The sequence below is a fragment of the Plutella xylostella genome, chromosome 3, assembly GCF_932276165.1.
Source record: "Plutella xylostella chromosome 3, ilPluXylo3.1, whole genome shotgun sequence".
NCBI classification, from domain to species: domain Eukaryota; kingdom Metazoa; phylum Arthropoda; class Insecta; order Lepidoptera; family Plutellidae; genus Plutella; species Plutella xylostella.
In genome coordinates, this window is record NC_063983.1 from 5,851,074 (window position 1) to 5,876,466 (window position 25,393).

General features: G+C 40.1%; 4 protein-coding genes across 4 annotated transcripts in view; 3 read left to right on the plus strand and 1 right to left on the minus strand.

Moving 5' to 3' along the window:
- Window positions 1–10,563, plus strand: part of LOC119693500 (frizzled-4) — a 28,506-nt gene extending 17,943 nt beyond the window's left edge. Inside the window, exons 2-3 of the mRNA XM_038117197.2 lie at window positions 6,581–6,756; window positions 9,573–10,563. Coding sequence (XP_037973125.2) covers window positions 6,581–6,756; window positions 9,573–10,192 — 796 coding nt within the window. The 3' untranslated portion in view covers window positions 10,193–10,563. The remainder of the gene's footprint in view (window positions 1–6,580; window positions 6,757–9,572) is intronic.
- A 2,341-nt stretch (window positions 10,564–12,904) lies between these two features.
- On the plus strand, window positions 12,905–14,909 carry LOC119693501 (transcription factor A, mitochondrial). The gene is made up of 5 exons (XM_038117201.2): window positions 12,905–13,076; window positions 13,179–13,386; window positions 13,589–13,747; window positions 13,926–14,119; window positions 14,212–14,909. Exons 1-5 carry the CDS (start codon window positions 13,003–13,005, stop codon window positions 14,321–14,323), a joined length of 747 nt encoding a protein of 248 aa, XP_037973129.1. The 5' UTR covers window positions 12,905–13,002; the 3' UTR covers window positions 14,324–14,909.
- Window positions 14,910–15,507: 598 nt separating this feature from the next.
- Window positions 15,508–17,265, minus strand: LOC119693502. Its single transcript, XM_038117202.2, has 2 exons — window positions 17,115–17,265; window positions 15,508–17,035 (listed from the first exon to the last, which is right to left on the minus strand). Exons 1-2 carry the CDS (start codon window positions 17,224–17,226, stop codon window positions 16,449–16,451), a joined length of 699 nt encoding a protein of 232 aa, XP_037973130.2. The 5' UTR covers window positions 17,227–17,265; the 3' UTR covers window positions 15,508–16,448.
- Window positions 17,266–17,535: 270 nt separating this feature from the next.
- Window positions 17,536–24,549, plus strand: LOC105386071 (chromatin assembly factor 1 p55 subunit). The gene is made up of 10 exons (XM_038117198.2): window positions 17,536–17,722; window positions 17,844–18,021; window positions 18,099–18,214; window positions 18,508–18,712; window positions 18,907–18,981; window positions 19,606–19,788; window positions 20,204–20,321; window positions 20,713–20,843; window positions 21,304–21,481; window positions 22,308–24,549. Exons 1-10 carry the CDS (start codon window positions 17,701–17,703, stop codon window positions 22,398–22,400), a joined length of 1,299 nt encoding a protein of 432 aa, XP_037973126.1. The 5' UTR covers window positions 17,536–17,700; the 3' UTR covers window positions 22,401–24,549.
- Window positions 24,550–25,393: the final 844 nt, after the last annotated feature.

Here is a 25,393-nt window from a genome sequence, read left to right on the forward strand (position 1 = left end):
ACTGCGGTACCGTCGATGTAGGAACTACAACCTTTACACCAATTACAGTGTACGTGCTTTTGAGTCGCAGCTTATTATTGAATGTCTAAATGTCTTGGTTGCAACATTTCATCGCCGCGACAATTTTATAGAAACTTTAATATCGTATAATACCTATCTGCTAGTTTTTCAACCATAGGAGTTGTTACTTGGAATTCATCGAGGTTAAAAATGTCTCAAGCTATCAAGCACCTCAGCAATCCGTCTGTTAGTAGAATCGTAACTCCATGAGGTAGAGCAATACTAGTGTATCAATTAAATACCTACTTATACCTATTATACGACTATACTATACATAACTGACTTATAACATAACTGACTTTCTGATATGTTTTAACAATATCTTATGAAAGTCTTTCCCAAAAGATTACGTCGATTTTGTGACGAATAACATTATTCATACTTAGGTTCTGGGCATGTATTATTTAGCGACTTTGTTTGTTTGTCGTCGACACGATAAGAAGAAGAATTCTTAGGTATACATACCTAAATAAATATCCTATTATTCGCATAAATGTCATTTCTTGAGTACCTACCTACTGCACTGCAGGTTTCAGCTTTTATACATATTATTTATAGGCATAACACGTTATCTTATATCGAGTAGATAATCGAATGCAATACAGGACCCGTTACGTTTGATCTGAAGTGTAATTTATACGGTTTATATGTAACACGTTCACACTTTGTATGGAACAGAATCTCTCGCCTGTAGCAGCGAGTATTGTGCAAGACAGTGAGGGCTATAAATATATTTTATAGTTTACGAAAGCTAATGGCAGATCTAGTAGGTCAATATAGAACTAAACATTAGTCATGCAAGTTCTGTTGCTTCCGTATTAATTTTACTAATACAATTTGTAGCCAGGCCTTTTAAATCAATCCTGGCATTGATTTAAATTAAAAAAAACTGCAAAGGACAGAATTCAACAAAACTGGTTAATAGTAAGACGACCGATTGGCGCAGTGGTTAGTGACCCTGACTACTGAGCCGAAGGTCCCGGGTCCGATTCCCGGCTGGGGCAGATATTTGTTTAAACACAGATATTTGTTCTCGGGTCTTGGATGTGCCCGTAAAATGGCAATACAATAACGGAACGCCCCCTATTACAATAACGGAATGTACGTTTTTTAGCGCTGTGTATAGTAAGCTTCTTATGATACTAAGACAAAGAGTCGAACTAACGAATTTATGCTCGATATTAATTCGATAAAAGATGTTTTGTTAATTTTAATCCCTCTATATTCCGGGTACACTGCGGTTGAAGCGATAAATGGGGCCATTCACCTAAATAGTCCAGGCTGTGGGTGTGGGTTGATACCAGCTTTTATTGTTACGACTTTAACAAGCCGCCTTGTAGCATTTGTAGCCACCGATCTGAGAGACCATATAGGTAAACGCACCATTGCATTGCATTGCACTGGATAATCTATGGCATTGTTAATACCTTTCGACCACCCTGCCCAATGGCTCTCATTTTGTCTTAAAAAACGTCTATAGAGGTTGTTATTGTATTTTAGACGTTTCCTTAAGTCTGGTAAGTAAAGTTGGTTTTCCTTTGCAGTCGTCAAATATTTATGAGATTTCGAATGTCAAAAAACCAATAATATAATGGACAGAGTATGAGTATACCTCATTGACTTATATATTACTAGCGTAAGGACAGGCCCAACCGCTCTAGAAAATGACACCCTCGCGTTGGCCCTAAAACCTCATAAATCTGTCATAATTTGTATGAATTTAGGGCCAGCGCGCGGGTGCCATTTTCTTTTGACAAAACGTTCTGACGGGTGTATCCTTCCTTTTGAAATCATTGGTATACCTAGTTAGTTTTTAACCGATTTTAAAAAATTGAATGTTCTCAACTCGTCTGTATGTATTTTTCATAAAGGATTTCATGAGAATTTGATAAATAACTGAAGATCGTAAAATGTTCTCATTCCACTCAGCTCAATAATATCGCACCTCATTTATTTTAAATTAAAACAAATATAAACCGTTTTGCGAGACAAGATCCAAATCATGCGAGAAGTATGTCGACGACGTAAATTCTCGGCGTAATGGACTCTCGCGCGCGTACCGTCAACAAAACAAAAAAGCTTTTTTAAAAAAAAAACACGGCGTTTTTTGTAAAGTAACGTATGATAACTATCAGTACTTACTTATATGTATTAATGGTGTGAATTCGAGTATACTGATCGTACTTAGGTAAAAATACGCAATGTGTTGTTGAGAAGTGCCATGTGACTTTAACCGCATTGAGATATATTATGTAGTCCATAAACAGTTATGAATCTACAAGATGCATAATTCATATAAGCAGGACAAGGTAGATCGACAAATTGTACAGTCAGCAACAATGTAAAATGTCTTCTCTTGTAAACGCCCGCTGCCCCGCCCGCCTTGGAGCGCACGTCATGTCAACTTGACGTTTATGATTTGAAATAAGAATACAATTTGTATTAGCCAACTACATGTGTGGTCCCGCCGACCGGTTTGCTAATAAAACAACAATTTTATTGACAAACCCATTAAACTAGAGTTAATTTTAACATTAGCCTTATAACTATCGCGATTAAGGAGTACTTAGTTGGTTTTCATAAGCTACAGCCACAATATTGTGAATTTTTTTTTTTTTACAAAAACTATTTAAAAAAACGTTTTAGCAGTGACAAGCCTGACAAGGTTCGTGTGAAACCAATCGTTCCAACAGAGATAAGCCTATCCTTTTAATGGCCACTTTAGACTTCAATAAAACGAGCTTAAAAGCGTCTGCACATTCGTACAAGAATAACATTTGCATCTTGACGACGTAGCTTTTTTTAAGAGAAATATTTTCCCAGCATATAAGTAATAAAAATTACCTAGGCTAACTCACTGTTATATTATATTTATGTAGGTAAATCACATGCTTTCAATAGTCATCTGGCTCTAGTCATACAAAAAGCCAAAAACATTTTTTAATGTAATTGAAATATTAATTGCGAAAATGTCTAAATCTATGTACAGGTCATTGAATAATGATACTACTGTACTCCTTATTCTATGGTACATATACACATAGATACGACAGGCAACTATAAAAATACCTTGGTACCTACCTCCTCAATAGAATAGCCGCCATATAAACGCAAACGCCTATTAGCAATTCAAATGATACAACGAAACGCGGCTTTCAAAGACAAACAGTAATTACCGCTGCATCATGAGAAGTAGCACCTAATCACCAGAATGCAAATCGTATAAACATAGCTAGCCATGTTAGTCAATAGACCAACACATGTCGGTAGTTGGATCAAACATTGGGGCAAGTGAGCAAACACAAGGCGGTGTTTGAACTATCGCCACTTCTCCCAGTGTGGACTTTGGCCATGTTTGTACAACTGTAGCCGCGCCACTGCGGTGTCCGCGTCTGTTGTCTTTACCTCTGTAACCCGGTTCAGGAGGGTTACTCTATACTGACGAAAAACGAACGAACAAGATCTGCCGTGCAATCGGTACGTTTAATACAACCAGATAGTGTCGTGGCTCACGCAGCAGCGCTCCGAAACTTCCTTTTTCGTCATATAGAGTGACCTCCCTGGTCTCAGAAAGCCGAGGATAGTTTACAGTTTACACAGTGCAAGAAAACGCCAAAGAAGACCTTACAGCGATTGAAATAGTGGCTCAACTCACGTATCCTGTTTAAGAGTTAGGCAAACTCCGGGACAATGGTGATTCCCGCCGCCGCCATTTTAAAAGCTGACACCATTTATGGTGTGTCGTAAGATTTACCTGTCAGCGGAGGTTAAAACAAGAAGGTTTAACGGAGGGTGGCAGGCGCGGACAACCAGAGCCAGGGATTATATTTCACAGGTCAAAGAAGGACTCAAGGATCTAAATTTTATGGAAGTTTGGTGTTTAAGTTCATTACCGCGGGTCGTATTACAACTTTCGTGGTGAGCCTGTGGTTTAGGTTTGGATTTCCGGATTAATCCCGCATCAGATAATATTTAAACTTCCTAAAAGTGTATTAAAAAATGATAGCATACCAACTCAGGTAGGTGTACTTCAGAATACTTACCTAAAATAGTTATTAGTTTTCATATTGAATAGTTTTATTATAGCCACTTCACCAATATATCCTTTAATATGTTGAGTAATAATAATGTAGTTATAACAGTTATTTATTGACATTACTTAATTAAGTTTCAACGGTGTTTAACTACAGTCCAATTTGTCTTTGAGTCACCTGCCAATACTTACAGTTACAGCTGATAAGTTGTTTGAACTTAGTAAAAATAGAGTTCCGTGATGAAATTTGCTTTTGCCACATATTTTATATTTCGTATATTAAAATATTTTAATAGATTAATTAATTTACAATTCCTCAGCTACGTAGGTATGTTTATAAGGACTGCCTCCTATAGATAGATAAAAATAAATATATTAGACACATTCAACAACCTATACTGTAGAACATCGTAGACTCTTGTTAAAATAATTTAAATATGTAGGTACCTATATAAGGTTTATAACTTAATATCCACATACTTATGCCCTAATATAGCTGGTAACTTATTGTACCTATAGGGGAACCCGGGGTAAGACGGGGTCGCTAAGGGAAAATTAAAAAAACAACAGGTATTTATAACCACAACGTTATCAATTTTTTATGGCTCATTAGGAACTTAAAGACGAACACTTTGGCACAGCTTTTGCCAAAAAAGTAATGATTACAATTGACTTATTTTAATAAATGTCAAAAATGGGAAATAAACCATCTTGCCCGGTGTACGGGGTAAGATGGGGTAAGTATACTATGTGGGGCACAAAACATATAAACAACGCTTCTTCTGTGTTTTTATCGTCAACACCAGCACCTGCAGTGTGAGCCCAACGCCTGCACCTTTGACATCCGACCCAGTTTTCCTTAGATTTAAAGTAGGACTGTTGATATCCTCACAGCAGAGGTAGACACAGTTATCTTCGTTGTTATTCTTTTCGTAGGCAGAATCTGCTTTGTGTTTTTAGCCAACTTCCCTGTAGCCCTTTTAGAGCCCTTTTCCAATGCCAAATGTCGGGTTGGAGAAAAAAAAAACTTCACCAAGCTTGATCCATACACCATCTTGCCCCTCCAAAATTACCCCGTCTTGCCCCACGTTATATTTTTAAAAAAATAATTCATTAAAAAAAAAACTTTCAATGTTAAAGTGATTTTGCACATATCTAAACAAAGCGTACCAAACCTTAAATAAAAACATACAATTACCAAAAATGCCACTGTTTTACTTACTGAGTTGTGACGTTGTTTCTACTGGTCAAAAATAACATGGACACTACGCAAAAACAAACAATTGAGCTATCACAAAAAACACACGCGCTCACACCTGCAGTCACTGGCGCACTAAAGGTCATTTAAGCCTTTCTTTTGGCAAATTACTCAGATTCCTAAGATGTATAGTTTTGCATATATGTGGGTGGCCCCGTCTTACCTCGCGACCCCATCTTACCCCGGGTTCCCCTAAGTAGTTAATTTTTTATGGAACTAAAACATATACTTACGTTAACTGCACATCAACAACTTAACATTTAGTTACGTGAAAATGCGTGGCGTGTTCGCAAATGCGATGATTAAAGTAGTTATGCGAGTCGAGAAGACGCCCCCTTGTACACTTGATCACTAGGTACATGACTTGTAGGTACTTAATCTGTACAGGTGCATCATGAGCTACATAGGCTACATTGTCCCAAACAAAGCATTCTCACAGGACTACCATAGTTGGAAGAACAACATTTGAGGCAGACGACGGAAATAAGCTGTCAGAAAATACACTTGAGTTACCACCTCGATCAGGCAAATATTAGCAATGAATTCAGTCATGTCGGTCACTTGTCGGTCATCGGACCCGTTGGATTATGTTGACTTACTTATTAGTAATGAGAGTGAGTGAATGGAACAAAGAGTGTACTGTGCACTACTGCACACCCTTGAGTATTATTAATGCGTTGGGCAATGGCATGGATATCAATGACTGCAGTACGCCATTGCTGATAATCGCCAAAGAAAAAAAGCTCTAACTAGGCTATTCCTCTCATATATCGGACCAAATCCACCATCTAGACTTTCTAAGAAGTTACCAAGTTGATTAAAGTAAAGAGACAATATTGTTCTGTTTGAAAGCTCTTGTTCGCTTATTTTGAACGTGATGTTACGCATGACGCAGGATGGCGAAAGCCGACCATAACTTACTTTTTGTTCATTTATATATTTTCATTTAAATTTATTAATTAATTTTCAAACAAAACAATATTGTCATTTTTTACCCATTTACTCTACACCTAATTTCCAAAACTTACTCTTGCATTGCCCCCCAACCCGTTGGTCTGATGATCTGCGGAAGGTAGCGGGAAGCCACTGGATGCAGATGGCGGGTGACCGTTTGGGGTGGCGATCGTTAGGAGAGGCCTATGTCCAACAGTGGACTACAGAAGGCTGAGAGAGAGAGAGAGACTCTTGCATCCTTACCGTCCACACCTAACCATCTCCCTCTATTCCAGGTGGGTGGTAGTAGCGGGCGCGTGGCGGGCCGCGGTCCTGCGTCCGGCCTCGCTGCCGGGGGCCCCGCGGCGCGACCGGCACTCCTCGCTGCTGCAGCTCGCGGCCTGGGGCGTCCCGGCTGCCCTGGCCGCAGCCGTGCTCGTCACCCGGGATGTGGACGCTGATGAACTTACAGGTGAGAGGAGAGGATAGGCTGGTGGGCTTTGTGGAGAGAGTATAGGTATAGGTGGATAGAGGTGGCAGTGAACGGAGTTGCACCATATAACGCACTTGAAGATTGATGTATAGGTGCCTATATATACGTTGTTGGTACTACGAGAGGCCCATAGCTACTCCGTAAGCCGGTGTAGTTAGGAGCCGGTCTAATTCCTCACCATAAGCGCAGTAATCATATTATGGTAAAATAATGTCGAATATAACAAGACCAAAAACCGCCCTTATTGAAGTTGGTTTTAAAAAGAAACTAGCGTCACCTGGTTCACTGGTTTCTGGCTAATGAGAGCTGTCCTGGATGTAAAAGGGTGTTCCATAGTTTTTTGCTACTCATACATTATTCACGACTTCATTATTTCCATGAACCAATCAACTACATTCAACACCTTATTGAGTAATTGAGTACATCGTAACAATCATTTACATTTCAAATAAGTCACTACAATTACCTCAAGCGTAGGTTTTCAGTTTTTATCCTCCTACTCGTACATGTTTCGTCTAAAGTACTCTGACTCGCAAGTTACAAGAATAATTAACATTACGGCGCCAAATCGAGTGAACTACCAGCAAGAACTTGTCATAGGCCTATAGATCATTTTAACGAGCCAAACAACAGGTTCTGCTACTAAGGAGCCAGCCCATAAAGGGCCACTACCACTCCTTGACTCCTTATAGGTACGCCAGTGTACTTGTTACTACTCCAATAAAAATAAATGGTTAGGGTTCCATTAAAAAAATCGTACGCTTGAAGCATTACACCAAGAAAAGAGCCATTGTTTAGGCCTTAGATGCAATCAATGCCAATATCCGTATCGAAATAATCGGAAAGGTATAATAATGCTGGCAATTCTTCGTCTCTTAATAGTCCTTTCATCGTTGTTTGATCGCGGCGGCGTTTTCAAAGTGATTAAATCTGGCCCAAGTGCGCAGGAGCACGCATTGAGCCCGTGATAATGGAACGCAGTCTTTGTGCCGCGCGCCGCCCATTGTTGCACTCACCTCGCGATATGCTCCAGCTACATCTGACTTGTGTGGGACTGTACTTCTTTCTACCGACTGAGGTAAACCTCTGAACCAACAAAAAACATTACAAGTTACCTACACAAATTTACAATCAAAACAATGACAAATAACATCCTAAAATACCTAAGTAAAACGTAAGGATATCAGAAAATTCCGCTATCAGTAAAATATTATAGCCTTAAGTAGTAACGTTAGCTTTTAATGCTTATGAACCGACAGATGTTAGTTTAAAGGAAGCCGCACTGATAATGTAACAGGAATGCCTAATTAATCAAAGAATTATGATTAAGCCAAATTATGGCGGTCTCCGAGTGTTAACACAGCTTATTCATTGTGGAGGAAGACCGCTCTGTAGTGACAGGTCAAATAACAGTGGTGCTTATTTTGTGATGGGTCTTTCTACTACTGCCGCTACGTATTATCATGAAAGCAAGTGTACGATAAGATATAAGTATTATGAATGTGTTGTCGGCACTAATACCAGTAGCTCTGTCGCACCGCACTCTTATAGGTAGCTACCTACTTAGCTAGGTTTGTTTGATATATAAATTAATTGTTCAACAAAGCTTACCTTGTTTGGAGAACGAGCCGAATAATTGGGCTTTGAACCACCGACCGACCGCGCACTCGCTGATATTTACCTACGTAACGCGTTACTTCTGAGTTACCGAGAGTGCCCGCTGCCCGTATCTTTGGAAAGCTTTTTAAATTATTTTCGGACTCCTAGTTTAGTTACTTAGAACTAAGCAGGTAGACTGACTAGTAGATAGACTGTACATAAAGGTGGAACTCCAACAAAAACCCCAGGTTAATTTAAATATCCTTCCAGTAAATTGTCTCTCGAGTAAAATTTATAGCTTCGTGCAAATGTGTGAATTTCGTATTCGGATTTGCAGCGACTTTCGCAACATGACCACCGCCGCTCCGGCAACGAAAGAGTGGAACGTTATTTAAATAAAGCTTCCCCATAAAATTTTATTCCCTTGGACTATGGGGTTTTTTTTCGCCGCTGCACGCTATGGCCGCTGCGGCCATGTAGGTACGGGGTACGGTGCACGACCCACGTGTCCGGTTTCCAACAATTATCGTACCTCACATTGGCTTGTTAGCGACTTTTATCTTCGACACGGTACTTTATCGTGACTCGGATTAAGTAACCCACCTTAATACTTCGTTTGCCTAACTGGTTTAAGGTGTGGATTAAAATGAGTCCGACTAAAAACTGTAGAGCTATAATCCTACCGGCGTAAAGCCAATCAATCAGTTGCGCCGTTGAGCTTTTTTTGTTTTATTTCCAACCGCAGCGAGCGAAGTGCCGGCAGCCGGCCAGATTCTCAGGCTGGTGCACTTTCAATCATACCTTGAGCACTATAATGCCCTTTATTTTTATTATTCCCACTTCCATTATGGCATGGCGGGCGAAAGAAATGCGCGACCATTATGCGAGCCGTTAAATACGACACCTTTCCTCTTCACACTCGCACGCTCGTATTTCAATTTTAAATCGGCTCTTTTAACCGCTGCCTTATTAATGCAATCCTTTTTACTGCACGACTACGTCTGTTTGTGTAGGTGTCCCTTTGAGCGCTGAGAATACTTAGAACATTGGAAATTGGAATGTCATTCAATTCATGTTACATAGGAACTGCTGCCTCGTTAATAAACCTAGACAGTGGATCAAGGACCATACGTCTTCTTCTCTCGAAATCATAAAAAGAATTATAATAATGACCGCTTGTTATTGTTTGTCCCCAGGAACGTGCTTCGTGGGCAACCAGTCGAGCAAGTCGCTGCTGGCGCTGGTGATCGTGCCCGAGGCGATCTGCCTGCTGCTGGGCGGCGTGTTCCTGGCGTCGGGGCTGCGGGCCGTGCTGCGCCGCGCGCCGCCGCCCCCGCCCCCCGCGCTGCTCGCCCCCGCGCCCGCGCCCGCGCCGCGCCCCGACCAGAGCGTGCTGCGGCTGGGGGCCTTCGCCGCGCTGTACGCCGCGCCGTCCGCCTGCATCCTCGCCACCTACGTGTACGAGTACCTGTGGCGCGACGCGTGGCTGGCGGCGCCGGGCGCGCAGGGGTCGGGCCCGCAGCCCGCCTTCTGGGTGTTCCTGTTCCGCATCTTCGCGTCGCAGATCCTGGGCGTGATGGTGGCCGTGTGGATCGGCACGCCGCGGCTCAAGGCGCTGTGGCGGCGCGCCGTGGGCCCGCGCAAGCCCGTGAAGCCGCCGCCCGCGCCGCTCGCGCTGCCCGCGCACTGCTACGCGCACGCGCACACGCTGCCGCGCCACACGCACAAGTACAGCACGTACCGCCCGCCCTCGCACCACTACTCGTACCGCAAGCCGCGCCACTACCACTACTCCGCCGGGGAGACCATACTATGACCGCAGACATAAGCTACAATACGGAGTTCAATTTACGTCTGCCTCCAGACTGCATTTAGATAGTTTGCTCGACTCGACTTGAAAAAGTGTTCAAGTGGACTGATTATATGGACTACATACCTACCGACCTAACGTGTGCCATTGTTCGAGGGTTTATCTAGGATAAGGTATGGTTATTAAGACTGAATTATAAATAACTGATAAGTTTTTGCCTGCTGTTTTGCCTTATTTTTTATGACCGTGTAAAAATCAACTGTTTAAATTTTATGATCAGAAAACGAAATAACTAGACCTAGACTGCATTAATGTATATTTACCTCACAGATAACATTTACACAGGGTGCTACTAAAGAGGGACATAATAATAAAATCGGTTCCCCTCATCTCGCCTAATCTTTATTGCCCAAAACTCGTTTCGCATAACTCGTAAGGTCTAAACTTTTTTGGTCGAATCATCACTTTGCCAAGTCTTACGTGGCATAGGGCTCGTTTCGCCTAAAACCCTTTTGGCACAATCTTGAAACACGTAAGTCTCGTTTGCTCAAATTATTCGTATAGGTATAATCTTGTTTCTTCTAATATTATCTTAATAAATAATATATTAAGTATGTTGTAAATGTACAAATTGTGGTATTTTTCTCCTACATCCCGAAAATCACGATATTGAATTATCAAAATATTGAAAGTTAATGACCATTATAATTATTACAAACGCCATTAAACCCCATGGGATCGAAAACTAAAGATAGGTGCGACGACGAGCAAAGCGAGGAGGAGCGTGTTAGGTGCACATTTTCGTCAAAACTTGGAAACAATACAAGGTACCAGTTGCGCTAAGACGCCCCATCCAAGTTAAAGCCCGAATATTATATTACTTTATATAACCTATGTCATAGCATTATTAGACTATTCAAGATTTGGCCATACTATTATTAGGCTAAACAAAATTATGCGAAATAACTTTTTACTAAACGAGATTTATGCCATACGATTTTCGGCGTAACGAGACTTTGACCAAACGTTACTATGCAATACGAGATTAGGCAAATAAATCTTATGCCAAAAAAGGTAGAACCTAATAAAATAAATAAAATGATTTGATCTATCAGCTAAATATGTCTACCACTTTTGCAAGATCCTGTATAAACTGCACCTACATAATGTAATTACCGCATCTATGTAAAAAGAGTAACATTGACCTATTAATTCTAATTTGTAAATAATTGTAAATAAATTATTTTACTTCGATTAACTATAGTGAAATGCTGTGTATGACCTGCCTACTCCTTAAATACTTAACTAAGTAACTAGTTACTTACATCATTGATGACATTACATAATTAAACGAGAAAGGTTTGAAACCCTTTCTTAGTTATTGACTGTGGCCAAGCTTGACTTGACTGACACTGCCAAGTGAAGTTGTGGGAACCTACTGACTACTCCTATGGCTTTGGGTGTGAATGTTAGTTTATTGCATCTACAGAGATGTTATTACACCTGGGAGTGGCATTGCCTTGAAGTAATATTATGGAAATACAAATTACTGTATCAACGAAACTGTAAAAACCTATGTAATACACTATCTTGTATTGTAAAATAAAATGTAAGTAGGTAATTTAAACAAGTTCAACGGTTTATACTAAGATAAGTACTTATATTCATTGGTCTATCCATTGGTATATCTGTACCCTACATAGGCACTTACTATTCTAGTGATGTAGGTACACAAAATGTTCTAGTAATAAAACGACTTTACCCATAAAATACTAGATTATTTTTTATTACACCTACACCCATTCGTAAACCGATAAAACAGGGAAATTTTCTTCCTTGAGTTTCCTCACGATATTTTCCTTCAGCGTAAGAGCGATGGTATACATTGTAGTTATGTATGAATTTCCAAAGAACTAATTAGTACAATTAGTCAGCGCCGGGATTCAAGCCCGCATCTTTTTCACTCGACTCAGCCAGATGAGTTATGGAGTTACCATAAATCTAGCTAAACACTATTACCCTATAAGACCATTCAGACCCTATGGTAGACTGAGGGTAGAATATGGGATAAGGTCATCATCTTCAAGAGCTAGAGCTATAAATGGACTAGCGGGTTTTCTTCGTGGAGAAAGGATTATCCAGTCATAGCTGGTGGACCAAGACAATAAACAGTTAAACATACGTTTTCAACATGGACACTTACAGTGGGACTGGTTCACAAACTGAAGGTCACAGCGAGCTATGGAAAGAGCTATGCTTGGAGTCTCTGTGAAAGATCGTATCCGGAACGAAGTAATCCGACAGAAAAACTAAAGTCACCGACATAGTTCACCGTGTTAGTAAGCTTAAGTGGCAGGGGGCTGGTCACATCTGTCGAAGAACCGATGACCGATGGGGTAAACGTGTTCTGGAGTGGAGGCCGCGACTAAGCAAACGTAGTGTGGGACGCCCTCCGGCTAGATGGGGTGACGACTTGCGAAAGCTAAAGATCGCATCCAGTGGTGTGCTTTAGGAGAGGCCTACGTCCAGCAGTGGACTGCTAGAGGCTGATGATGATGATGATGATTCACCTTATTGAGATTATTATTTATAAGAATGAATCACTATTCTGAGGATTAAATAGTTCACAGATTAAATTTTAATGGGTTAATTTTTCATCTGACAGCCAACGAAGATCTGTGTTTTTGTATAGTCTGTGGTTTGTTGACAAACGACAAACTGTCAAACACCGCGGAGGCGCGGAGCTATTTATACCCTATTTATAAAATAATCCATTGTTTTTTATAGCTTCTGGCCATTATTTTACATTATTAATAATGGCGTCAATTACTCAATTATGTAGAATAGGTAATAGTGTAATCGGCGGATACAAAACAGTGTTTCAGGGAAGGTGAGCTTCTAGGTTATGACGCTACGCAAACACAATGCTTATCTATTTCGCATCCACTATTTACTAGCAATTCGTGCAATTCTCACTAAAATATATTTCAAGGGTGAACTGGCAGCCGTCTTCAGTATGCAATTACACGAGGAAATCGGCGGAACAGAAGCTGGGTATCGACAAGCCGAAGCGTCCGCTGAGCCCGTTCTTCAAGTTCATGACCCAGATGCGGCCGGCGCTGCTCGCCAAGCAGCCCGGCATCAGCGCCAAGGAGGCCATCGCCTGGAGCAGCAAGCACTGGCAGCAGCTCGATGCTGAGGTAAACCTTATTTATATTATACATACACTTACTTTTTGAGTTGTTAGTGTTGACAATGAAAGTTTTATAGAAATATTTGGACTCATTTCTGACAGAACCAGCTAAAATTAATACAGTAATTAAATAATTAAATTCATTGACTCAAGTATTTACTCATTTAGCAAGATAAGACTCACAATATAAACTTACTGCAACATTTTAGACCAAAGCTCAAATGGCCAAAGAATATGAAAAGGACCGGGAGGATTACAAGAAGATCAAAGCTATCTATGAAGCCTCACTCACAGATCAACAGAAAATAGAAATTAAACAACTTAAAGAAGAAATGGCTGAAGCAAAAGAAAAGAGGAAAATTAAAGCAGTGAGTAGATTTAAATCCTGATGACTAGCATATTATATTCTTTAGAACATCACTCATATTAATAATTGCGTGACTGTCCCATAAATATCATCAGATCAAAAAGTTACCATCATTTAAAAACTGTTAGCACATTACATTTGAATAAATAAATTAATCAATCAAATCATCTCATTTTCAGGAATACAAAGAAATGGGCCGGCCCAAGAAACCAATGTCTTCATATTTCCTGTTCATGCAGTCCAGGAAAGAAACATTTCAGGTGAAGAATTTGAAAGAACTTCAGGAGAAACTAAAAAAAGAGTGGTCAAGTCTACCGGCTGCCGAGAAAGTGAAGTTTGAGAAGCAAGCCCAAGATCTCCTTGCCAAATACAAGTAAGATTCTTTTGTAGAACTAAACATTGTGTAAAATAAAACTTTTTTTTTGAGTAAAAAATTGTTATAAATAAATTTAAATTAAATTTCAGGAAAGACATGGAGACGTGGGAGCTTAAGATGATATCACTGGGCAGATCAGATTTAGTTCGCAGCAAAACCTTACGCGAGCCTAAACCCCGCATCCAGAAGACTAAACAATAGGAACTCGGGTGCTCTGATGAATTTGCTGACTCAGATGTAAAAGTTCACACATCACAAACAGAAATATCCAAAGTATTTGTTCAACAACCAATTGAAGATAAAACCAAACCTGTATCTACCTCACAAGCATCTCAGGATGTTGCACAGATTACGAAAAAATATCCTAAAGTCCAGAAAGTAGGTAATAAAGAACATGCAGCTGTTAAGGAAAATGTTGTGAAAGAGTCAGAAAATTATCAGAGCACGAGTGAACAAGCTCAGCCGAAAGTGACTGATCCTTTTGATAAAAATAACACCAAAAACGTGGATAAAAGTAAGACAATCTTTAGTAGTATTAAAGGCTTTTTTAAGTTCTAAGTAGTTTTATCTCGAATTAAGTTTTGCTTTAGATGTTGTCTCCTTTTCTTGTACAGTAGATTCATAATCTTGACATAGTTTTGTTTAGCTTGTATGCATTTCTTTGCTAATGTTTTTGTCGCGTTTACTTTACATGACTGATGTATGTATGGGATATTTTGATGCCATAGATTTACACAAAGCATTCAGTGTATATTCCATTTTAGTAACATAAAGATTTCATAATGTACCTACCGAATTTTTTATTTATTTGCACAGGTCTTCCTCTTTTTTGTTATTCTGCATATTACTTGAGATGAATAAGCACACTATCTTGCAATATATCTTTACCATCATTCGTTTCTATGAGTTCATGATCATCAAATTAGCACCATCTTTATCAAAGGTAAGTATGTATCAACTGCTTCAGCTCTCGAAATTTATCGAAGAAAATTAGTTATGGGGGATGCGACCCCTATGTACCAGTTGTTCCTAATCTATCAGCTCAACATCAACAACATGAAAGATCTGGTGCAGTGAGTGAACCAGCCTTTATACCGGGTGTACCTAGTTGGACCACAAACAGGAGTTGGTGATCACCTTTAGGATGTGCATTGTGCACTAACAGGCACAACCAGAGGAAGTTTGCTATCAATGGACGCACTCGAGGCCCAGTTAGCTCTCAATGAGCCTGTTTGATGAACAGAAGATAGGTGCTTTACCTACAGATATCTCAATGTCAATAAACTTATATTTATTTTTTACAGTTTCTTTCAACATCTGGGGCACAACTACATACACTATTCAAAGGTTGCTCATTCATTACAGAAACAAATAAAACAACATCATTACTGAATCCGTTTTTTAATCCCCAACATTAACATACTTACAAAAATTTAAAAGAATAAATTCATCTGATCCTTTGTTTCTTGCTATTTTTATCAACAGAAATAATGGGCTGGACTAAAATATACTTCCTTAATTTTCTAAATTAAAAATAGATTCTTCTAGATATTTAAAGATCAAATTTATTATACTGTAGTCATGCAGAGCTGAGATAATAGGTACTTTTAACATTTTTAGCACCACTCAATATCTGCACGATAATTTGAATTGTTTCGTTTATTAGTTGAAGGTAACAATTTAAAATATAAATGAACAACTAAACTTCTACAAAGTTGAATTATAAATAAAAAATAAATATACAATCATTGAAGTAGAACAAAAGGTACAATATAATATGTTAAGAAGTATGTAATATGTATAACTTCTACAACCAAATAAAAGGCAATGTTAGGCCATAGAAAACATAGTAGGTATTCTGATTTACAAATGAGTGCATTAGGCATGGGTACCAAATTTTAAATAGCATCAGCCTTCGTTAATAAGGGCAAAATAAAGTAGAAATTAAATTAAAGCTGGCAAACCAAGACCTCTTACAAAACATTTTGTTGTGGTCTAAAAAAATATTTTTTTATGTCATAGTATGTAAAAGCATAACATTAAAGTACAAATGCTGAGTTTAAAAATTTAAATGCATAATAGAATGAAATGTTACCTAATATTCAATAGCAATCTGAAAGGATAATGTTGAATTCTATGTACAAATGGTCACTCTTATTTTATCAACTAAAATGGCAATATGTGACTAAAACGCACACATTTTACATTATCTCACTTATGTAAAGGCACAAGCAATAAAATATATTAGTAAATGCCTAGCCAGCTATATGGAAAACATTTCAGTCTGTATGCCATAACTAGTGAAAGTGTGTAAAATAACAATTCACTATGAATAAATATTATCTGATATTGTCACATAAAGTGATTGTATGCAAATGGTTGTGAATAGAAACAATGAAATGTCTTGTGTGACCATCATGGCTAACTGTGAGACAAACATAATTTTTTGTACTTTGTCCGGTGATAGACCATTCATTAATAACAGTGCATTTGCTATACTTGATTGTTGCTTTTCAGGCGCCCAAAGGAGCTTTGTGAGAACATAAACAACTACTGGCAAAAAGATATAAACATTGTCATACTGGACAGACGCTACATTGTACAGGACTTGCAACACTATGGCTAGTATGACCACATCATATTTGTATGTGACAAGCTTCTCCCACAGTGTAGGGTTTTTGACTGGCTCCGGCGTAGGAGCTGTGAAAGCTGCCAAGTCATTGTCTACCTCAGTGTCACCTGCTCCTATGGGTGCATTGAAAGTCGACAGTAATCCAATCAACTCTGCCTCTAAACCGGGAACACCATTGGCCACAGAGGATCTACTGGAACACCGACTGTCAGGTACTAATTCTGGTGCCGGAGTATTGTTGCTGCTGTTCTCTTCCAAAAAAAATGGTTTGACTGGAGAAGCTGAAATGAAAACAACATTAAAATTTATTCGTGTCATTGAACATTGAGGTTATTTTCCCGAAACTGCATTATGCTGTACCTCGGGCGCTTTCGTCGCCGCTTTTCCCCGCAATTAATTGCAATCTATTGTTAGAGTTTTCCAATATTCTTCTTCTCCTGGCCTCACGACGGGCTGCTGCAGCATCAGCCATATTAGCAATTTGACATTATTTTTTTTTATGATTTTGACATTTACCAGAAAGTGTTGCTATTAGAAAATACATATAAATAGTGATGTGTCTACCAAAAACAAACCGGTATTTGGCTATTATACTTTTGTATGGCAACATAAAATTAAAAGCTAAAGCATTTCCGTTCAAATTGGCGTTTAATTTTTTGTAATATTCAGTTTATTTCGTCAGTTATGCCTTTTTAAGTATACATTTAAATATATTTAATCATGTAAAATATGTTCTGAGGCTAAATATATTTTCTGATTCACATTCTCTTTCGCATTTAACACTGAAAATTAATAAATAGCTTAACCGGAAGTTTGTATGCGAGCTGTCGAAAAAGCAACGCAACGATACGAAGAATTATTGTTTGGCGCCTTTGCGGGGCCGGTTTTTATCATAAATTCGTCGTTTATTTGCTATTGAAAAGTTAATTCGTGATCTGCTGACAAAATGGGTGACAAAGGCGATGGAGGTAATTGTATATTAGATTGATTTTCAGTTCATCTAACGCCCGTCTAGTTAAAAGTGTCACGGCCTTTTTGGTTATCGAATGTGACTTATTGTTTTTGCTGTAAGTTGCTTATTGTCCTCAGAAACCTTCGATGATGCGGTGGAGGAGAGGGTTATCAACGAGGAGTACAAGATTTGGAAGAAGAACACTCCGTTCCTGTACGACTTGGTGATGACCCATGCCCTGGAGTGGCCCTCGCTGACGGCGCAGTGGCTGCCCGACGTCACGCGGCCTGAGGGCAAGGACTACTCCGTGCACAGGTACCACAACTGCCCACCTCACTACCTACCTCTACTTATGCCCAGGCCATATCTGACCTCTTTGTTCCCACCTCCAGGCTAATCCTGGGGACCCACACATCAGATGAGCAGAATCACCTCCTCATCGCGAGCGTCCAGCTCCCGAATGAAGATGCACAGTTTGATGCCAGTCATTATGATAATGACAAAGGTGGTAAGTAAATGTTTCTTTTTTTAATAAATTTGCAAATATTCAGCTTTTATTTTATGGACAGTGATGTTAATCTGCCTTCAAGAAGAACAACAAAATTTGTTGATCATGCATCATATTTTAATTATAATTTGTATGTGGTAGGCCTTAGCTCAACTGATTACATGGAATTGTTATTGCTAGAGCATGATTACCACTGTAGAGATGAGAATACATATGTATAGAAAAGCTGTTAAACTAAAGCCACTAATTAGGCAGGAGGTCCCACATGCTGTAACACCTTTTTCAAATTACAGAATTTGGTGGTTTCGGGTCTGTATCTGGCAAGATAGACATAGAGATCAAGATCAACCACGAGGGAGAGGTGAACAGAGCTCGCTACATGCCACAGAACCCCTGCGTCATCGCCACCAAGACCCCATCTTCAGATGTGCTGGTGTTTGACTACACCAAACATCCGTCTAAGCCAGAGTCCTCTGGGGAGTGCCATCCAGATCTCAGGTTAGTAAACATTGTGTACACTTGTCTAGATACTGGAAAGTCAAAAAAAATCTACATTGTACTCAGCATGGTAGAATCTGAAGTAGATAGATAGATGAAGTAATTAGGATATAGACCTTTATAAGCCCATATTAAACACTGACTACAAAGTAGTTTATTTTGTACATATTCTAATGAAATGCTTCATTTCCCAGATTGCGAGGACACCAAAAAGAAGGTTATGGTTTATCATGGAATCCTAATCTCAATGGATACCTTCTATCAGCCAGGTAAATATTCTATTAATTTTTTCCTATTTCTTTGAAAATATTAACTCTAATAGGTCTTGCCAAAAATAGAATTTAAAAAATCTTCAATCGTCTTAGGGGCCGTCCATTAATCAAGTGAGGTCGTTTTTCTCATTTTTTGACCCCCCCCCCCTACCCCCTGGTGATATTTGGTGAGGTTTGGGATCAACCCCCCCTCCCCCCCACTGGATCACGTGTATTTTTTTGGAATTCTATGTAAAGGCCATTTTCGACTAGAGAAAGTATAACGAAAAATATAGCGGGCGAGTCAATCAAGGTCAAACTACAAATCGTTCAAATTTTATGATTAATGGACGGCCCCTTATCATCTTTATTCAACTTAACTTATGTAAGGTACCTAAAAAGCTATTGAACTTTCAAAATAAAAATATTAGCTAAGCTTAGCTTATGATGAGCCTATTTGGAGCCATACACTGTGGAAGTTTTCAATACTCTAAGCTAAGCTTTTATTGAGCTCATATCACCACAAATTTTCAGAGCTAGATGTAAAAATACTTACTAAGGATAACCTAATGAGGTTCAGGTAACCTAGTGAGATCATCATAAACTGACAGAGATTTTCGACAAACACATTTTATAACCCAGTGACGACCACACGATCTGCCTGTGGGACATCAACGCGACGCCGAAGGAGGGCCGCGTGATCGAGGCCAAGTCCGTGTTCACGGGACACACGGCCGTGGTGGAGGACGTGGCCTGGCACCTGCTGCACGAGTCGCTGTTCGGATCTGTCGCTGATGACCAGAAGCTGATGATCTGGGACACAAGGTGAGTTTGCTACAAGGCTACTTTGATATTGTCAAAGAGGGGAGGAGTAGAAACAGACAAATCACTTGTTACCTATACTTGGTTTTTACAATTGTTGACAATTGCTGGGATAGGATTACCATGTAGACTCTACCAGATGTCATGTCAAGTGGTGATCAATATACTCTAGCCAGCCAGTGCCACCTAGCCAACTCTCATGTCAATCATCCTACAGTGGATAACATTGTCACTCAGATACAATACCCAGTACTCTTCATTAATTCCACAAGTCATTCACCCAAAGATTGCCTGGAGGAGACCACTTTTAGTGATACGATTGTCTATTTCAACTTTTTAAATAGAAATACTTACTTATATGTTGTGTGTTTAATCAATAAAGTGATATTGTATAAAACTGTGTATGTGTGTCCTGCAGGTCCAACAACACGTCGAAGCCGTCGCACACGGTGGACGCGCACACGGCGGAGGTGAACTGCCTCAGCTTCAACCCCTACTCCGAGTTCATCCTCGCCACCGGCAGCGCTGACAAAACTGTGAGTATACCCTTCTTGAGTACACACTTCTCCAAAACAAGACTTCTAACTACTCCATCGTCATCACTAGTCTCCATCTATGTGGATTACAAACGATGTATTGTTTGTCTATAAAACACAGGCTTTTTCCATTTACCGCGATCCCCCGCATCTGTACCCATCCCAACTGTTTTATCCAGAATGAGATCATGCATTCATTCATTCTTCATTGGAAGGAGACCCATGCCCCATTAGTGGGGATGTGATGGGTCGTGATATGATGTGTAATATGAGATCATGCTACTGCCTCCACTCCTATGTAATACTGAATCAAAGCTTTGTATACTGACCGCCATCCCCACTATGTTTATTTCCATGCATCATTGACTAAACTCTCGTGTTTTCCCGACAGGTGGCGCTGTGGGACCTGCGCAACCTGAAGCTGAAGCTGCACTCGTTCGAGTCGCACAAGGACGAGATCTTCCAGGTGCAGTGGTCGCCGCACAACGAGACCATCCTGGCCAGCAGCGGCACCGACCGCAGGTATGTCGACCTTATTTCTATGAATATAAGAAGCATTTAATATAACTTTCCCCCTGACAGTGTCGAAACGAAGACAGTTAAAAGCAGGCTATTGATGACCCTTGGCAGTCAGTGAGTGAAAACCAATATATTTGGCTAATCCTTTCACCACGGTGACGCTCGTTCCACTCAGTGTACTCCTACTGTACTCTCTGTAACTAACACGCTAAGATGTCCTTTCCGAATTATCTTCAAATAGCACAGTTCGCAAGCATTATTCTTATCATTCCGGCACAGCTCATAGTCAAATACTTTTATTCATCGTATAAATATATTTTTTTCTGATGTACGCAAATTTTTTACAAACTACTCTACAACTTTGATCTTACAATACTTTGAAGTTGATTAAAGAAATAGTTCTACTTATATCTTACTACGCCCTATACGCCCCACTCATATAACTGTCATTCCCCTTCACCAGACTGCACGTGTGGGACTTATCCAAGATCGGCGAGGAGCAGTCGGCGGAGGACGCGGAGGACGGCCCGCCCGAGCTGCTGTTCATCCACGGCGGCCACACGGCCAAGATCTCCGACTTCTCGTGGAACCCCAACGAGCCCTGGGTCATCTGCTCCGTGTCCGAGGATAATATTATGCAGGTACGGGTTGGAAATTCGGCTTATTGTACCTAATATCGCAAATTAACAAAATATACTATGGTGTGACCATCAGTGCTGTGCACTTCGTGAGGTAAGCGAGCGGCGAGGCAGGGGGGGAAATCTTCTATTGCACTCTGTCACGTCTCTATCTCCGTCTCTGTCGCTGTTCATCCACGGCGGCCACACGGCCAAGATATCCGACTTCTCGTGGAACCCCAACGAGCCGTGGGTCATCTGCTCCGTGTCCGAGGACAATATTATGCAGGTACGGGTTGGGTAGGGTTGCCATGATTAGACCTATTGTTGTATTATGCTGGGTTCTAAGATGAGGCTCGTTCCTCGCTGTTTTCCCCGTAACACTACGTACTGAGTGCACGAATGCTCGCTGTACAACATGTTACATTACACCTAGTAATGTTGATCAGTACCCACCTTTATCATAATTTAAAAAATGTACTACCTTTATGTTGCCCTACGTCCAGCAGTGGACTGCTATAGGCTGATGATGATGACTACCTTTTATGTTATGTGTTTTATCAATAACGTTATATTCTATGGAAAGTGTTGGATGGAGTGCTCTCCGGCTTGCCGGACCGACGATTTTAGATGGGTAGTGGTTAGATAAAGAAGGTATAACAGGACAGAGTATATTCGGATGTGCTATTTTCATCAGTTGACGATTGTAGCCTGGTAATACTGGGCGCGTACACAAAACTTAGAATCGGCATGTCGAGATGCCAGCTCGCAACACGACGCTCTCTCCCTCTCTCCTATGGAAAACCTGCGGGAAGGAACAAGCACTAAACAATATGTAATCTCCCCGCAGGTATGGCAGATGGCGGAGAACATCTACAACGACGAGGAGCCGGAGACGCCGGCGGGCGAGCTCGAGTCCGGCGTCAACGTCAACCACGGCTGAACACACACACACACGCACATGCACACTGTCACCGCCCACACACATTGCTTGATAGAGAGGTAAACTGTAGACATCGAAAAATATACTAAGAGAGCTGTTATGCAATCGGCATGTTTAAAACAACGATACAGAGTCGTGGTTGACAAAGCAGGGCTGCAAACTTCGGACCGCTACGGTAACTGCGACTCAATATCGTTGTACTAAGCGTGCTGATTGCATCATAACTCTCGTTTGGTTGTTTTTCAATTTCTATGTTTTGATATAACGTTCAGTGGTGCGATCTTATAAATGTATTGGAAATGTGTTTTATTTTTTACACTAAAATATAATTGAACACTTATTTATTTTGTGATCGTACCACTGTATGCTAAGGATGTTAGATCGAGTCGAAGTGAGCTCATCTGTATAGCTTACTTCGAATCTTTCAAGACCTTTCCATCAAATTCAGCCTCATTCATGGATGATAAATAAGTGTTTGTTTCGGTAACGAGTCTATCTGAGCTGGTATATAGTGTATCTGACTAATGTTGCAAGTATGAATTTTCCACTACACGAGATTTTATTCTTATATAATTTAAAATGTATCTGAATGTTTTTCTCAAAATACTATTGGTCAAGTTATGGTTCCTAGTTTTCTACCAATGAATATTTTGTACGTTTATCCACTATATGCCAGCATTAAAACAATTGCACAAATTTAATTAAACCACACGAAATCAACTAAAGTTATACGGAGTGTAAAATCATTATAAAACAATTTGTAACAAGCCACTTTCTGCTCAAGCCACGGCGGCTAAAATATCCGAAATAGCAATATTAATTGTTTACCGAATTACATTCTAAATAGTTACTGAGTGTACTACCTAAGAAAGCGTTGTGAAGTATTAATCATTTCTGTGTCTATAATATTGATGTATTTATCCCATAGTTAAGTATTTCATAGCATAATAATAAGCTCTCATACATTTTACACTCTGCATAGCAAATTTTCTAGTATTCTGACATACTGTTTCACAATAGACATAACTCACAAGACTGCTATTTGAAAACGGCATAAATACAAATGCGATAAGATCTTGCAAGTATTTCTTAGAGTTGAAACTAATCCAGTATAATCTATATTGTGATCGGCAGTTTTATATTTAGTTGTATATGTTTGAAATTAAGCCTGCCCCCACCACCTCGAGGAAGATTTCTTGATGAAATGCAAGTTTATTTGCAGATTTGTATGTAAGTGTGTCATTGTAACGTGTAATATACTAGCGGTCAAGCCCCCCTGCTTGGAAGTACATAAACTATAAAATAAGGTAGTATCGTGACTGTGTCGCAGTAGCTCCCTCGGCCATGCCGTGTTAAAACTAAGTTTGTGTGCACGAAAGCTTGTATTTTTTGCCTCAATTTTTTATGAAGTCACGTTACTCGGGCTGTAATAACCACCTCAAAAGCGAAAGCATGAGTATTGCAAAGTAATGGTAATTTATGCATTTGACGTTGAAAATAAAATGGAATATTTTCAAAACGATCTCAAAATGATCTTAAATTTCAAAATCTAGCTCAGTTATGAACTACAGGGGGTTTTGTGTTAACGTTAAATTAATGTGAAGTCCGTAATGAATGTAAAATATACAATAGTAATTAAAAACTTTTCCATTTTAATTAAAATACTTCTCAATGTTCTTGCCCGGAGGACTAAGAATACGGAGGTCACACTGGTTTATATGCATGCCAATCAAAATTAAGTATTATATTACTATTTTAGGGTACCTATTCCAAGACGTTATTTTCGCTGTATTTTACGAACAAAGTCATAGATGCTATGTTTATTTTTTATATCTGTATTTAGTAACGCATGCATATAAACCAAATGAATCCCAGATTGATGTGTGAAGGCGTAGGATCGAGATACATACAGAATAATTATCGTCTGTTCAACGTTATTTCTCGATTACCTAGAGTTAACGAAATTCCAAAAATCGCGGTGTAATTTATTATTTTATTCGACAGGAAACCATTAATGTTATTTTCATCAATTCTGTATGTATGTAGGTTGGTAAGGAGACGCGACTGAGAGTTATTTTATAATGTTAATGCAGTAATGGAATGTAATTTTAAGCTCTGCTAATTATTACAATAAAAAACATTGAACGTATTTCTGTCTTATTCCTTATAGCATGACTTTTCAATACAAACATAATCTAATTATTTGCAATCCATGAGTAATCTAGTACTCGAAAGTTAATAGGATTAAATAAACTAGAACATACGTAGGTTCTCTTTATAACACAATGCCCTTTCCGCCCCTTGCCACTTATCATGTTTACATTGTCACCCCTTCCCTCCATGACGTCATCTTTTAATGGATTAGTGAGTACCTACTATTTACCGTAAAAGCTAGCCGCACACAAAGCATCAGAATCGTGTTACACAGTAATAAGTGCGCTGAAAAAACCGTCCCCGCGTGTAGATGTAGATATGAAGCTACAAGTGAGTAGTCGCGGCGGCGGCAGTCCCACGCGACGCCCGCGGACATGACGACGCGACCCGCGCTCTGCCTGGTTCTAGTGTTAGTCACGCAAACTATTGCGAAAAAATATGGCGGTGGGAGTCCTCCGCGCACCGACCACAGTTACCCTCATAGCAACACGGGGTATTCGGGCTCGGGCGGCGGACATAGCTACCCCGCGAGCGGGGGCAAGTCCGGGACCGGCACCGGGCACGGATACCCACCGTCGTCAGGGAAGTCTGGTACTGGCTACGGCGGGGGCAACTACGGCGGCAACACGGTCCACCACCACCACTACCACTACAGTCCGCCGCAGCAGGTGCGCTACGGCTCGGCCTCGCACCCCGTGTACCACGGACAGCCGCCGAACTACGTGTACCAGTACCGCGAGTCGGGCAGCCCCTTCGGCACTCTCCTGGCGGGGCTGGCGCTGTACAACCTCGGCCGCATGACTGCCGGCGGCTCGCATCACCGCGATTACCGACCCAAT

Coding starts and splice junctions, on each gene's coding strand:
- LOC119693502 (XM_038117202.2), bottom strand. CDS start 17,226: ATGGCTGATGCTGCAGCAGCCCGTCGTGAGGCCAGGAGAAGAAGAATA. Junction 17,036..17,114: donor CGGCGACGAAAGCGCCCGAG/GTACAGCATAAT, acceptor TTTTCATTTCAG/CTTCTCCAGTCAAACCATTT.
- LOC105386071 (XM_038117198.2), top strand. CDS start 17,701: ATGGGTGACAAAGGCGATGGAG. Junction 18,215..18,507: donor TTATGATAATGACAAAGGTG/GTAAGTAAATGT, acceptor TTCAAATTACAG/AATTTGGTGGTTTCGGGTCT. Junction 18,713..18,906: donor GAGTGCCATCCAGATCTCAG/GTTAGTAAACAT, acceptor TTCATTTCCCAG/ATTGCGAGGACACCAAAAAG.
- LOC119693501 (XM_038117201.2), top strand. CDS start 13,003: ATGGCGTCAATTACTCAATTATGTAGAATAGGTAATAGTGTAATCGGC. Junction 13,077..13,178: donor AAAACAGTGTTTCAGGGAAG/GTGAGCTTCTAG, acceptor ATATATTTCAAG/GGTGAACTGGCAGCCGTCTT. Junction 14,120..14,211: donor GATCTCCTTGCCAAATACAA/GTAAGATTCTTT, acceptor ATTAAATTTCAG/GAAAGACATGGAGACGTGGG.